General features: G+C 37.0%; 1 protein-coding gene across 1 annotated transcript in view; it reads left to right on the forward strand.

Annotated features, from left to right (window-relative positions):
* The first annotated feature begins 1,212 nt into the window (after window positions 1-1,212).
* Window positions 1,213-12,837, forward strand: part of abhd17c (abhydrolase domain containing 17C, depalmitoylase) — a 40,412-nt gene continuing 28,787 nt past the window's right edge. The window contains exon 1 of the mRNA XM_081359298.1: window positions 1,213-2,004. Coding sequence (XP_081215424.1) covers window positions 1,520-2,004 — 485 coding nt within the window. The 5' untranslated portion in view covers window positions 1,213-1,519. The remainder of the gene's footprint in view (window positions 2,005-12,837) is intronic.

Raw genomic sequence — 12,837 nt, forward strand, 5'->3', positions numbered from 1 at the left:
GGCTAACGATTGCGTCATAACCACGCAACTTTCTGTCGTACAGTAGAGAGATTACCGTATGGACAGGAGGAGAAGCTCGCGGGCAATCGGGGGGACGTGGAGGCAAAATGACAAATTAATTAATCAGAATACTTAGCAAAAGTTTCTCCTGCTCCAAGCTCATGGACACCTCCTACTCACGCTCTCAGTCTCTGCAAGTTTCGGAAGGGAATGATTCAGATTTCTCTTGGCACAGCTACTAGAAGACAGACAGGTTGCTCACGTCACATCTACGTCATCAAGCTCAGTTTGAGTCTGCGCAGTACGCTCGGCCATCAGGAAGTGAGAGCTTCTAATTGACTTCACTTTTCTCCGTTGAATCCAATGGGGTCGCTGTGTCCATTTCTTTTACTGTCTTTGCATCGAACCTGGTCTGTCCTTACACTGGAAGACGGTGCCAAAATCTAGCGCTGCAACAACTAGCTAATTAAAGAAAAAGGAATAGAATTTAGCTCAACTTACCATGTGCTTATTTTTAGTTTGAAAACTGAAGCTCACTATTCGAGAAGCATCGCTGAACCGCTAATAATTCAAAAGCAAGCCAAAAGATATAATTTGAAATTTTGAGTGACAGACATGTAGAAGTGTGGGGGCACATTGGGGGGCCAATCAGTTTTCAGGAGTGCCCTCATGGCCCCTCCCCTGTCTATGCCACTGGGTGTTTCATTGCTTGCATTATGTTTCATTGGGGCTTGTTGTCACAAAAGTTCATCTGTATCTTTTTTTCCCCTGGACTCATCTGTTTGAATGTGTTTTAATCTAAAGGTTTCTGCATACATTTTTTAAATAGTTTTTGTAGACAAATAGCCTATAAATTGTTCCTACATTATTCATTTCTTTACAAAAAACAAATTACAGCACACATGTGAATTCCTTCAAAACCGCATCTTAGCATGTACCTAATGAAGGTGGTTGAGTGAATATCCAGAGTGTGTGATGGAATAGACAAGAAATAAATTATTTATATACAGTGTTTATTTGTTTAATATTTGTAAACATAAACATATTTTCCATATTTACTTTTTTTTCACATTTTCTAGGACTTCACTAGTGTCCTAGTCCTAGAAAAAAAAGAACCATCCTGAATTTCCTGCATCTCTTCCTAAGGAAAAGTCTTGTGACGTCGACGTCAGCCTACGGGAGCCGGATATCCGCCATGACCGGGAAAATCCCATATTTGGGCATTCTTAGCAGGAGCAATGGCAGCTTACATTGTATGTGAACGGCTAGCTTGACGCTGAATATTGAGTTTTAATGATCGATTTTTTGACATTTTCAGCCCATGATCGAGACGGATAAGTGCTGGATTGGAAAGTATATTTTTTAAAATGTCAAAAAGCAATTGCTAGTGACTTATCCGTCAAACCACAACCAAACCTAAACCACTTAGCACGGCTTTAGCATCCTCGAGACCGTTCGTGCATTTTTTTTTTCCGCTATTCGTAACCCTCCGACGCATAACCGGTATCGACCGATCTCCATGCCCGAGCAAGGCCCGAGAATGAACAGCTTCTCCCTCGGTGAGTTGTGCTGGCTCTTCTGCTGCCCGCCCTGTCCGAGTCGCATCGCGGCCAAACTAGCGTTCCTGCCGCCCGAGCCCACGTACTCCGTCCACACGGACGCGAGCGGCGCGACCAGCCTGCATCTCACCGAGCGCGCCGACTGGCAGTACTCGCAGCGCGAGCTGGACGCCGTCGAGGTGCTTGTGACCCGAACCAGCCGCGGAAACCGGGTCGGCTGCATGTTCGTCCGGTGCGCGCCCACTAGCCGCTACACGCTGCTGTTCTCTCACGGGAACGCCGTGGATCTGGGCCAGATGTGCAGCTTCTACATCGGCCTCGGGTCCAGGATCAACTGCAATGTGTTCTCCTATGATTACTCGGGTTATGGGGTCAGTACCGGGAAACCGTCCGAGAAGAACCTTTACGCTGATATCGAAGCGGCCTGGCAGGTTCTACGGAACAAGTGAGTGTTTCTGAACAGGTGCTTCTGTGTTTGTGCGCCAACTACGATTGGTCTGTGTCTGTGTGATGTTTTCATGCACATGTATGTATTCCAAAACACTCTAATGCTTTGCTGTTTCCCTTCTGCTATTCATGAATGAATGGATGTACGTTAATGTGAAATGAGTGAATGCTATTTATTGGCTCATGAAGTTCCTTATTTCCTTGTTTGTCTTGAAAAAAATCTGCATTGTCGTTGAGCTCTTCCCATTTCATGAAACACCATTATATTGGGATTTTTTTTTTCTAGAGACAAACTGGTAATCGGTTTGAGTGAATATCGGTTATTAAATATCAAACAAGTGCAGAACTGTCTATCATCTTTGCAACTAAAATTAAGCATTATTATTATTATTATTATTATTATTATTATTTGTTGTAGTAATGTCAAGTAAAATCCTGCATATCGGCTGTCCGGTTGCTCAAACATCATTATTGGCATCAGTCATAAAAAGTAGGGATGCACGATGTATCGGCCACCATATCGTTATTGGCTGATATATGTTCTTTATTAATATTATCATTATCATCCCGATTTGAAAATTTGGCCAATATATTAAAGCCGATAGGCTAAATTATGGATTATTTCCTTCAGCTGAGACACATCAGATGCACACCGATCGCCATGATGGTTTTGAATTGCTTGAAATACGATTGAAATCACTTCAAAAGGTCTGCCGTAAAAATTGTGCGCTTGGGACATGGCTTTTAATGGTGAGATTTTGTTTTTGTAATCAGGGTTTCAAAAATAATATGGAAATTTGGATTTAGATTTATCGGCCAATCAGTTATCGGCTTTAAAATTTAAAGAATTATCGGTTATCAGGATCGGCCAAAATTTTCATATTGCTGCATCCCTAATAAAAGGACTATGATTTTAAGGTCCGTTCACACCAAGGATGACAAAGATATAGTTTTAAAAATGGTTCTAAATTTAAAAGAATAGCAGACTACACAAAATAGCGATAACAATATCATTAGAATCACTTTACGCATTCTTTTTTTTTTTTTTTCAGTTGATGAATAAAATCATTGACAGCCAATCAGAATCTGTCTGACTTTAAAGGAGCTTGAGAACATAAAGTGGCAGAATAGAACTGCAGTGCGCACTAATAATAATAAACAATGTTTTCGTGCGTTGATATGGATGCTAATAAAGTTATTGTTATAGTTATCTTTATAGTATCTGTCTTGTTTCTTTATTAAGTGTCTGCATGGCTGTTGATTCAAATACTTGAACCAGCTCACTTGAGCTGAGTGATGACATAACTAAGTTAACTACTCAAAAACTCATCACATCCCTGTCTGTGAGTCTTGTAAATTTTAATAAGTTTTAACAGCAAAAAGATTTGAAAGTTAGAATTTTACTGATTTTTTTATTTTATTTTTAATTTTTTTGGCTGGTGCTGATACTGATGTCTAAAGCAGAGTGACTGATGGCTGATAAGATCCCAATATTATACTATATATAATACTTACAATTGGTTGTGTAAACTATCTTGTTAAAGTGAACGACCATTTACAAAACATTGACAAAATCCACACACACACACAAAAAAACTAAGTAGTAGTAGTTATTTATTGACTTGTCGAAGCTGTAAATAATTTGGGGGAAGTGGAGAGAAACCGCTTCTTGTTATTTGGTTGATATAACAGTCACCAGAAGTTATAGTGAAAAAAAAAAAATTATCAGTCAATTCACGTGATATCTGTAAATAAAAACATTTTGGGATACATCTGTCAGTTGAATGATGACAGTCTGGCTCTTGGTAGAAAAGTCTGCAGATTTTATTGTATTTTCTGTGCTGAACATTCATTTAATTTGATAATGTTTTAAATGGTGCTGAGAGCATTGCAGTTTTATTAGTAACTCTTATCAAATTAAAGTATTTCATAAAAATGGGATGTGTAGAACTTGTCAGATGCTCTGTTTCTGTGGGTGCAAATTCCTGTTATCTTGTTTGTGAGATATCTTCCTCTATATTGATTGGTCATCATTAGGTCAAAGTTATCTGCTGGTCTTTCGTGCTGATTCAGCCCTTTGGTCAAGTTGTTGAGGACTGAAGTCTGGTGCACTAATGGGTTCTCTCTTTAGTATTATCTCACTACATTTCTTTGAGTGCCATTGGGTAAACCTATCAATTAATCAGTCTGAACAACAGCTGACCTCATGTTTTGGTCCATGGACAGTATTTTAACCATTGGACTTTCTCCTAACGACACAGAATAGCTTATGCTTTCTTCCAGAGGGACAAAATGCCCTTAGAGACTGTTTTATAATCCTCTTACAAACTCATTAGAAAGTTGTGTTTTTGGCAGATTGAAGATAATTGCATAAGGTGCCTTGTCTTTAGTAATATATAACATGGCATGTTTACACTGGGGAGTGTAAATGTCTGTAATTATTTTTGAAGTAGGAACATTATCATTTGTTCGCACATCTGGCAGCGGAGGTGGGTTGAATAGAAAATAGAAATGGCTTGGATTGTTGCTCTCTAGGCACTAGGCAGAATAGGGATGCACCGATACCACTTTTTCCAGAACTGGGCCGATACTTTCATTTTTGGTACTTGCTGATACCGATACCTGTATTTTCACTGCATTTGTATTTATATATATATATATATATATATATATATATATATATATATATATATATATATATATATATATATATATATATATATATATATATATATATATATATATATATATATATATATATATATATATATATATATTTCCTTCAGTTATTTTCATGCTTAATCAACCCTGCTAAAATGTATTGTATGAGCTTTTTACTTAGACTGTTCATTCTATTGCTCTATCATATTTCATCTAGCCTATCATTTATTTGCACAGCACATAGAGCTGCTCCAGCAGGACTCAGTGCTAAGAATTGGGTCAGTGGTTCAAATGTTATTCCAGTGAAATATCACAGTGAGTTCTCTATTCCAATTTTGATACTACAGCAAAAACTCCTAGCCTAATTAATGTAAATTTAACATTATTAAAGACAAGTAAGCAGTCAGGAGTAAAAATAAGAACACAATCAAATTACAGTTATCACAAATAAATACAATGGCACAAAGAAAGGCTACAAATGGCTACAAAAACAGTGTTTTGTGGGTTTTTCAGGTGCTAGTTTGTCAATCAAGCTTTCCTGGAAACCATAAAGAAGTTAAGTATTTTCATTATGGCCATAAGGAAGCTCAAAAAGTGCTTCATAGCAATAATCAATTATTTATGGAGTCAGATTTATAGTTAGTATGTTCATCTTTGTACTGTAAATGCTCATTTTGAAACTGTTCTGTCAAATTTCAGGAAGTAGCATTGTTTTTAGCATTCACTTTGTTGCTTAGTCTTGTTCCTGTAGTTTCTTTACATTTCAACCCTAATCAGCAGCATTATATATATCCATGTCGGACAATTTCTGCGACTCTTTGGCATGGAATCTAGTCTACTGCGCAAATGCAAAATATTGGATGCAAATGTGCTGCATTATGAATTGCAGTCTGACATGAACGATTGACCAGTTCACAATTTATTTTTTATTTTTTTATGTTTAACTGGTCATCTTAAAAACGTAACTACAATATAATTCAAGTTATGTTCTCTTCATTAACCATTAACCAAGTTATATTCCAAGTGCATGTGATAAACATGGCTTGTTGTTAAATGTCTTTGCAGAAAATAGGCATGAAATATGATGGCTAATATTGTATAAACTGATCTTAAACATATACTAGATGAAAATAAAGAGAAAAATGCAAAGCATTTCTTTGTCAAAAAGTAGACATTGGGTCTCATTCACTAATAATTGCTTGGATTATTTCGTATTTGTACGCAGAGAAGAACTTCTCCCACGAAAAATCGCTGAAAAACCTCGGAAAAAACTCCCACGGTCAATGGGGTCCATCAACTGCCGTATTGTCAGCATGTCTAATTGTAACATTGGCTAACATTTTAATTCAAAACTGAGTTTTCTCAATTTAAAAATAAACAATCGTGGCAAAACATTAAATTCAAATTAATTGAAAAAATCAGAAAAATTGCCCAGCCCTATCTGACAGGAGTCTGTTGTATGTTTGCTAGTGTAACAGTAGTTTGTTAGTAAGTAATTGCATTCTTTGTAGATTCCACAGGATGTGCAAACATTTGCTATAGATGTTAAGGTCATGTTTATTTGCTGATGCAAAGATCATAATCACACTGAACTGTATTTCAGAGTTGACAGAGTAATTTAAAATGTATTGGATTGTGAAATGAGTTTAATATTAAGTGAATGCCAGAAACAACAGTCCGAGGACCCTCAGTGCTGCCTGCTGATTGTGGCATTTTGAAATTGTTTTATCCAGGGTTCCCACACCTTGGTCAACTTCAAATTCAAGGACCTTTCAAGGACTTTCCAGGTCCAATACCCTCAAATCCAAGGACTTAATGTGGGGACACATTTGTTGTTTCCAACAACAAACGTTGAGGTACCATGGTAGTTTCATGCGCGTGTGAACGTCATGGCAACGTACAACACAAAGTAGCCTACCTCATGCGGAAAAACTTAACGTATCCAGGGTTTTTCCTGGCTCAAAATGAGGCGGAGGTGGTAAAATCCTAATATGGGGTCCTTACTCTAGGGGGGTCTGGGGGCATGCCCCCCCGTAAGAAAATTTTGTACATTTTAAAGATAAATTCATTAATCTGGTGCACTTTGAGTCACCCGAATCCACTGTTAAAAATAAATAATCCACGCGCAAACCGCCGATATTCTTTGATTTAGATATCTGCATCTGATCATCACATTACAATTGTTCAAATTCTCAGTGTTAAGCATGATAATATGGTAACATCACACTGAAGTAGGCTGCTTTAAAATGAACATTTATTTAAAATAAAAGTTTTTCTTTTGGTAAAATTACATTTCCTTAATAGCCTATAAAGATGCTTTACTCCCTTCAAACTTAAATTGTCAATGTTTCATTACATCACTGTTTGAAAACACTATTTTTTGTACCTTTTATAAAGGACATTTTTCCCCTAATTTTATTAAATGTATGCTCCATCTTTCATTTCAAATTCTAAAATTTGATCAATATATTCAATTAAAATAGTAAGACACTAGGCTTTTACCAATCAAATTAAATAATTGACATTGAAAAATTATAACTGTTTTAAATTAGATTATTTAAAATATTTTTGAATATACAAATAAGAAATGTTGAAAAGAATGATACTTTATGAAACTAAACTGCCAGTAGGAGGCGGCAGGCGACCGTCTTAATGAGTGAGTCATTGAGTCATTCATTCAAACGATTCGTTCAAACGGCTGATTCATTCAGAATGAGGCAGTTTATGAAAGGGTAATTGAATCTTTAACTCAACCGATTCGTTCAAAACGCTGAATCATTCAGTAATGCAACAAGTGTTGTGAGATGCGCGATGGTGCGTGATCTTTGTTTGGAACTATTTTCGCTGCTGAAACAGAACAAAAACAGTCATTGCGTTTAAAATGTAAGTGACTTAATTTTAACTATTTGTTTATTGAACTGTTATGAAATCAGTCTCGGTTTCAAATTTGGCATTCAGGAAAACATCTCTCTGATCGTGTGTAGCCTAGGCTAGCCTATATATTGTTTCTTAACTATAGTGTTATAAATAACTGTGCGAGCCTCAACTGCGCAACATTGTTACTGTCAGTAGGTTAGGTAGTAGGCCTATATTATTATCAACTATAGGCTATCAATCGCCACTTACATTAAATTAAATAAAACAGAATCATCCTCACGTTTTCGGTGATTCCCTAGTTATTTTGTATTTTTATACTAAAAATTGTTTTGATCAGGGCACTTGTCCGGTCGGGCAAGTAGTAGGCCTACAATTCTCTCTCACTTTCCCCTTCAAAAAAAAATAAAAAAAAATACACGTGTCCCGGACAAGCGTTATTGTCGAGCCCTGATATGTTTTCCTTGATTGGTTTTCCCTGAAGAGAATTACGTTGTTGAAAACGAAAGTAAAAGAGTTACGCACGTTCATTGCATTTTACCGTGATGAGAGTTCCGTGTTTTTATTAAACTCAACACATTAATGATTTATCTGTCATGTCATCCACCTTCGATTAAGTGGAATGGAATGTTTGTATTACTTGGCCCGCCCGACCCGCGGATTAGCCGCAGCACTATACGTTTTGAGAATGGACACAAGTGGTAACAGCGACAGAACCATTACGGTGGAAAAAGTGTATCTGACCATCGAAATAAATTCAAGCACTTTCAAGGACCTGTCTCTATGTATGTTTATTTTCAAAAACTTTCCAGGGCCTTGAAAACATTTTTTCAGATTCACAAACTTTCAAGGATTTCAAGGACCCGTGGGAACCCTGTTTATCAGTTCTCCAATGTTATTGGATAGAGCTTTTTAAAAACATGTTTAAAAAAAAAAAAAGTAATTTGAAAGAAAGCTGTTAGTCCATAGCTTGGAGAAATACTCGGCCATCAACAAGCCGTATGATTTGCCATTCGTGTCTAGTAAAAACTGTGCAGTATGAGCATTATAGTGATGCTTAGCAATTTACATCCTCCATTACGGATACAAGTTTAAAGTTTAATAATCTGAAGTTGAACTGTAATATTTGTATTCAATGCAAAGGTGGAAGCCTTCAAACTCATTTGAATAAATTAAAACTCATTAAATTGAGAACATGGCTCTCAGTACATTTTTAATGCTAATCTGTTTTAAGTATTACCATATCAGCACCTGACACCTTTTTGAGGCCATTTTCTCCTTCCAAACATTTGCCCGGATTTATCCGGGGTGTTTGCTCAAGTAAGATAATGCACAAAGGATTCGACTTTTTAAAGTGTCATTTACCTCCTCTGTGCTTCCTTCTGGGGTTTCTGGCCTCTGTTTGGTCCATTGTGCATTTGCAAGTCCTTTTCTGTTTATAGAACGTAATGCATTTCAAATAAGCAGAATTACTTGGACAGTCCAGAGGAATATCCTTTTTTGTCCTTTTTGAATGCCGTGGCCTGTTGGGAGCATTTTCTCCAGCTTTAGTATGGTGAGCAGTTTGTAAAACCATAATTTAGTGTTTCTTACCAATAATCTGTTGCAGTTTATGGTCTAGAAGTAACTTGTGAAATGTCTTTTTCGTTCAGTCAGCAGTGTTTCAGTCTTACGACCCTCTTCAGCTGATAATATTGTCTGTATTCTCTGCACCTGCTTGTTACTGTCCAGGTGTGTGCGGGGTAGCAGGGGTTTATGCACGTAATAAATTAACTTCAGAGGTTTTCAGAGGCAAAAATTGCATCAATTAAACTTTGCTAAAGTCATCAGAAAAAGGAAAAAATGTTCCCCATAACAGTTTTAAAACTGAAAGTGTTCATTAAATTCAGCCTGACAGTGCAGGTTTCGCCGTAGCACTCCCATTGTCTTTCTCCTTCTCGGTGTGAATTATTTACAGTGCACCTAATGAACCAGACAGAGCTGCCGCGAGATGTTGGATGGCAAACTCTGAGACTCGGTCTGTTACCTGCAAGTCCAGGGCTATGGTTGAGTTTAGTGCTAAAGATTAAAAGGTAAGAAAAGTAGCTGAATATTGCCACATTTTTCACTTTTGTATCGTATTATTTTCTTCCCAAAAGTTACTTTACCTGATTAGTTTCCACCCTATTTCTGATTTCTTTTTGCTACTATACTGTTAAGATTTTTAGAAATTAGCTACCTTATGATTGGTTAACCTCTGTATCTGTGGAATTGTTCATCAGTATTGGTCGAGCTAAAAAAAAATCTTAGCCATTTAAATCTCATTGCTTTGTTTTGCATTTCATGCAGTCCTTAGGCAGTGGCAGAGCCGAATTTCTCTAGTTTGTGATGGGACAAATTGCTGCAACTTGGAGGCTTTCACTGGAAATGCGACAGTTGCCTTGGAGTTATGGCACTTCCACACGTGTGCACATTTTATTCAGCTTTGCTACTGTTGTAGCCCCAGAGCTTGGGAGAATGAAATGAGTCTAAAAGCTTTTAGAGGACGTCGCCATGATTACAGCACGAACATTGTATGCTCCAATGTAGTCTGAATACAATAGTATTCTTATTAGAAAAGAACATGAAGTTACATAGACGCAGTGAGCAGATTAGCTAGGCGAGTTTGCTGTTATTGTTTTATGTCCTTGTGTTAAGGACACCAAGATGTCGATCAAGTTTTTCCTGAAGCTATATGCAAATAAAACAGTATTTTTCCACTTAATGATTTTATGATGCTCGTATCGAACCATGAGATCCACTCAGAATGCGCAATGCTATTAAAAAAAAAAAAAAAGCATACAGCCCCAAAATGTTCATTTCTTTGATTTATTTACCTTCAACCTTCAAGGTTACTGTTTCAACTGCCTATTTTGAAACTGCATTTATTTTAATGCAAATTGTTTGCATGTCGCGCAGTCCTTAGGCAGTTTCTGTTAGGGATGGGCATAATTAATCGACGATCGATAATCGATCGTTAAGAATTTCGTCGATCACGTTTATTTGTTATCGATTAATCTAATGCAGGTTGCGTTGCGTTGCGTAGTGTGAGTCTTGAAGCAATGGAATTAATTTTAGCGCGGAGGTACCTGTGCATCCCGGCAACGTCAGTCCCCTCAGAGCGGGTGTTTTCAGCGGCTGACTGGCTGTCACCAGGTTGCGGTCGCATCTGATCCCAGATCATGTCAACATGCTTATCTTTCTCAACAGAAATCAGTGGACTGGTGCAGAAGTTCTATGGGAACTTCATGCGTTTTCTCAGATCGGATAGCTATCTGATTTATCAAAACGATTCCATTTACACCCGGTCATATAAATGTGTTTTTGCAAAACGGATATAAATCCGATCTTGAATTCCCGCGCTACATATTTAAATTGTTGCACGTCCGAAAGCAACTGATATGAGCTGCATTTTATTGATCATCAGCGAAAATTTCTAAATCAAAGACTGCAACAATATTGCGGCAACAGCCCTGGTAAGATCATTTCGGTTCTTTACTTTTAATGAAGATGATTGTGTTTTGATGAATGACTTTCACTTTGATTTGCGATAGTTTGCACGTTGGCTTGAATAGATGCTCATCTGTGGTGATGCGTGTTCCAGTAACGCCGTCATATCTGGCTATAACATGACATATAGCCTAGGCCTATAAAACGCTCTCACATGTTTATTTCTTAGCATTTTTGGGATAAGTCAAATTTACATATGTAGTTTCAACAACCAGATGCATTTACTCTTGTCCAGTTTCGTCTGGAATGCGTCTCAGATCTCCTCCTGAAGTGGTTTGAGCGATCGGGTTTAAATCCGCCTCGAATGCGTTTCGGAGGGCATTTACATTTGGTCTTTTCACGATCGGATAGTTATCCGATCACAGAAAACGGATGAAGTGGCCATGGGTCTCTGTTTAAGAACGCCGGCTCGCTGTTCCGCTGTTTTAGAGCACCGCAGGGCATCTTCAAGTCTAACGTTACCGAACGTGCAGTTTCAATGCCACAAGTTGATCTTCTTGTAATAAAGATCTCATCGAGGACAAACAAACTGTATTTTTGTATTTTCATTGCATTTTTAATTTATAAAAAGTTGAAGAAATAATGAATTTCAATATAAAAATATTAATGATTAATCGATAGTCGATCGTTAATTCTCCCGACGATCGAGTAAGAAAATTTAATCGAATGCCCATCCCTAGTTTCTGTTTATAAATATTTCTTGCTATATTTCTTGGTCAATCGAGGAAGGTTTTAAAAAGAAATAACTTGCTACTCTTTTCTTTAAATTCTGTTTCCCCTTTCACTAGAATGTGTTTTTCCTGCATTTAAAGGCAAAATTTCCTCTGTAATTACTGTACTGTGTGCACTGGCTATTTTAGCCTTCTTCTCTGTTGACAGCCCTGCCCTGAAAATGATCTACATGGCTGATCAATGGTGCACTCTTGGACAGATCGATTTTTACACTTTTCTTGAATTCTGGGATATTTCGTGCCCATTTAGCAGTCCGGAATGAAACATTTAAAATATTAAAATAAAATATTAAAAGCAACTAGAGTTTTATATTTTCTGAAGAAAATGTGAGTGTTTGCCAATGCAAAACTCTGCCAATATGCGAGGATGTTGAGTAGAATGTTACTTTGTGGTTGAAAAGGTTTTCTTGGTGGTTGCTTACTGGTAATTATTGGCAATTCTCTCTGATGTTTTGGTCTATAGGTCCCTCCTTGTCTGCAAGTAGAAAATCAGGTAACACTTTATTTTACAGTGTCCTTGTTACATGTACTTACCATAGTAATATCAATAAATTATGCATAATTACATGCAACTAACCCTCAACCAAATCCTAATCCTACCCTAACCCTATAGTAAGTACAAACATGTAGTTGCTATTACTCAGTACTTAAATATATAATTACACTGTAACAATGACACCTTAAAATAAAGTGTAACCGAAAATCATAACCCTGCCCACTTAGGACAGTCAGTAAAAAAATAAGAACAAATAATCAAATTATGAGCAATAGCACAAATAAATACAATAGAACAAATGTGCATATGAAATAAACAGTGCTTTTCATGTTTTTTAGATAGGTCTAACAGTAGTTTAATCAAATGTAAAATAACTGCATAGTCTTCACTGTATTAATTTAATATAAATAATCCTTAAAATTATTCAGTCAAGAGTAGAGTGATTTCCCCCCCGCCCCCCTTTATTTTTGGGGGATTTGGGATCCCCAAGTATGAGTAATAGTAATTCTGACTTCAAACTTATACCCAGGAGTGAATGATC

This window comes from Scardinius erythrophthalmus (genome assembly GCF_964197995.2).
Source record: "Scardinius erythrophthalmus genome assembly, chromosome: 2".
NCBI lineage: Eukaryota > Metazoa > Chordata > Actinopteri > Cypriniformes > Leuciscidae > Scardinius > Scardinius erythrophthalmus.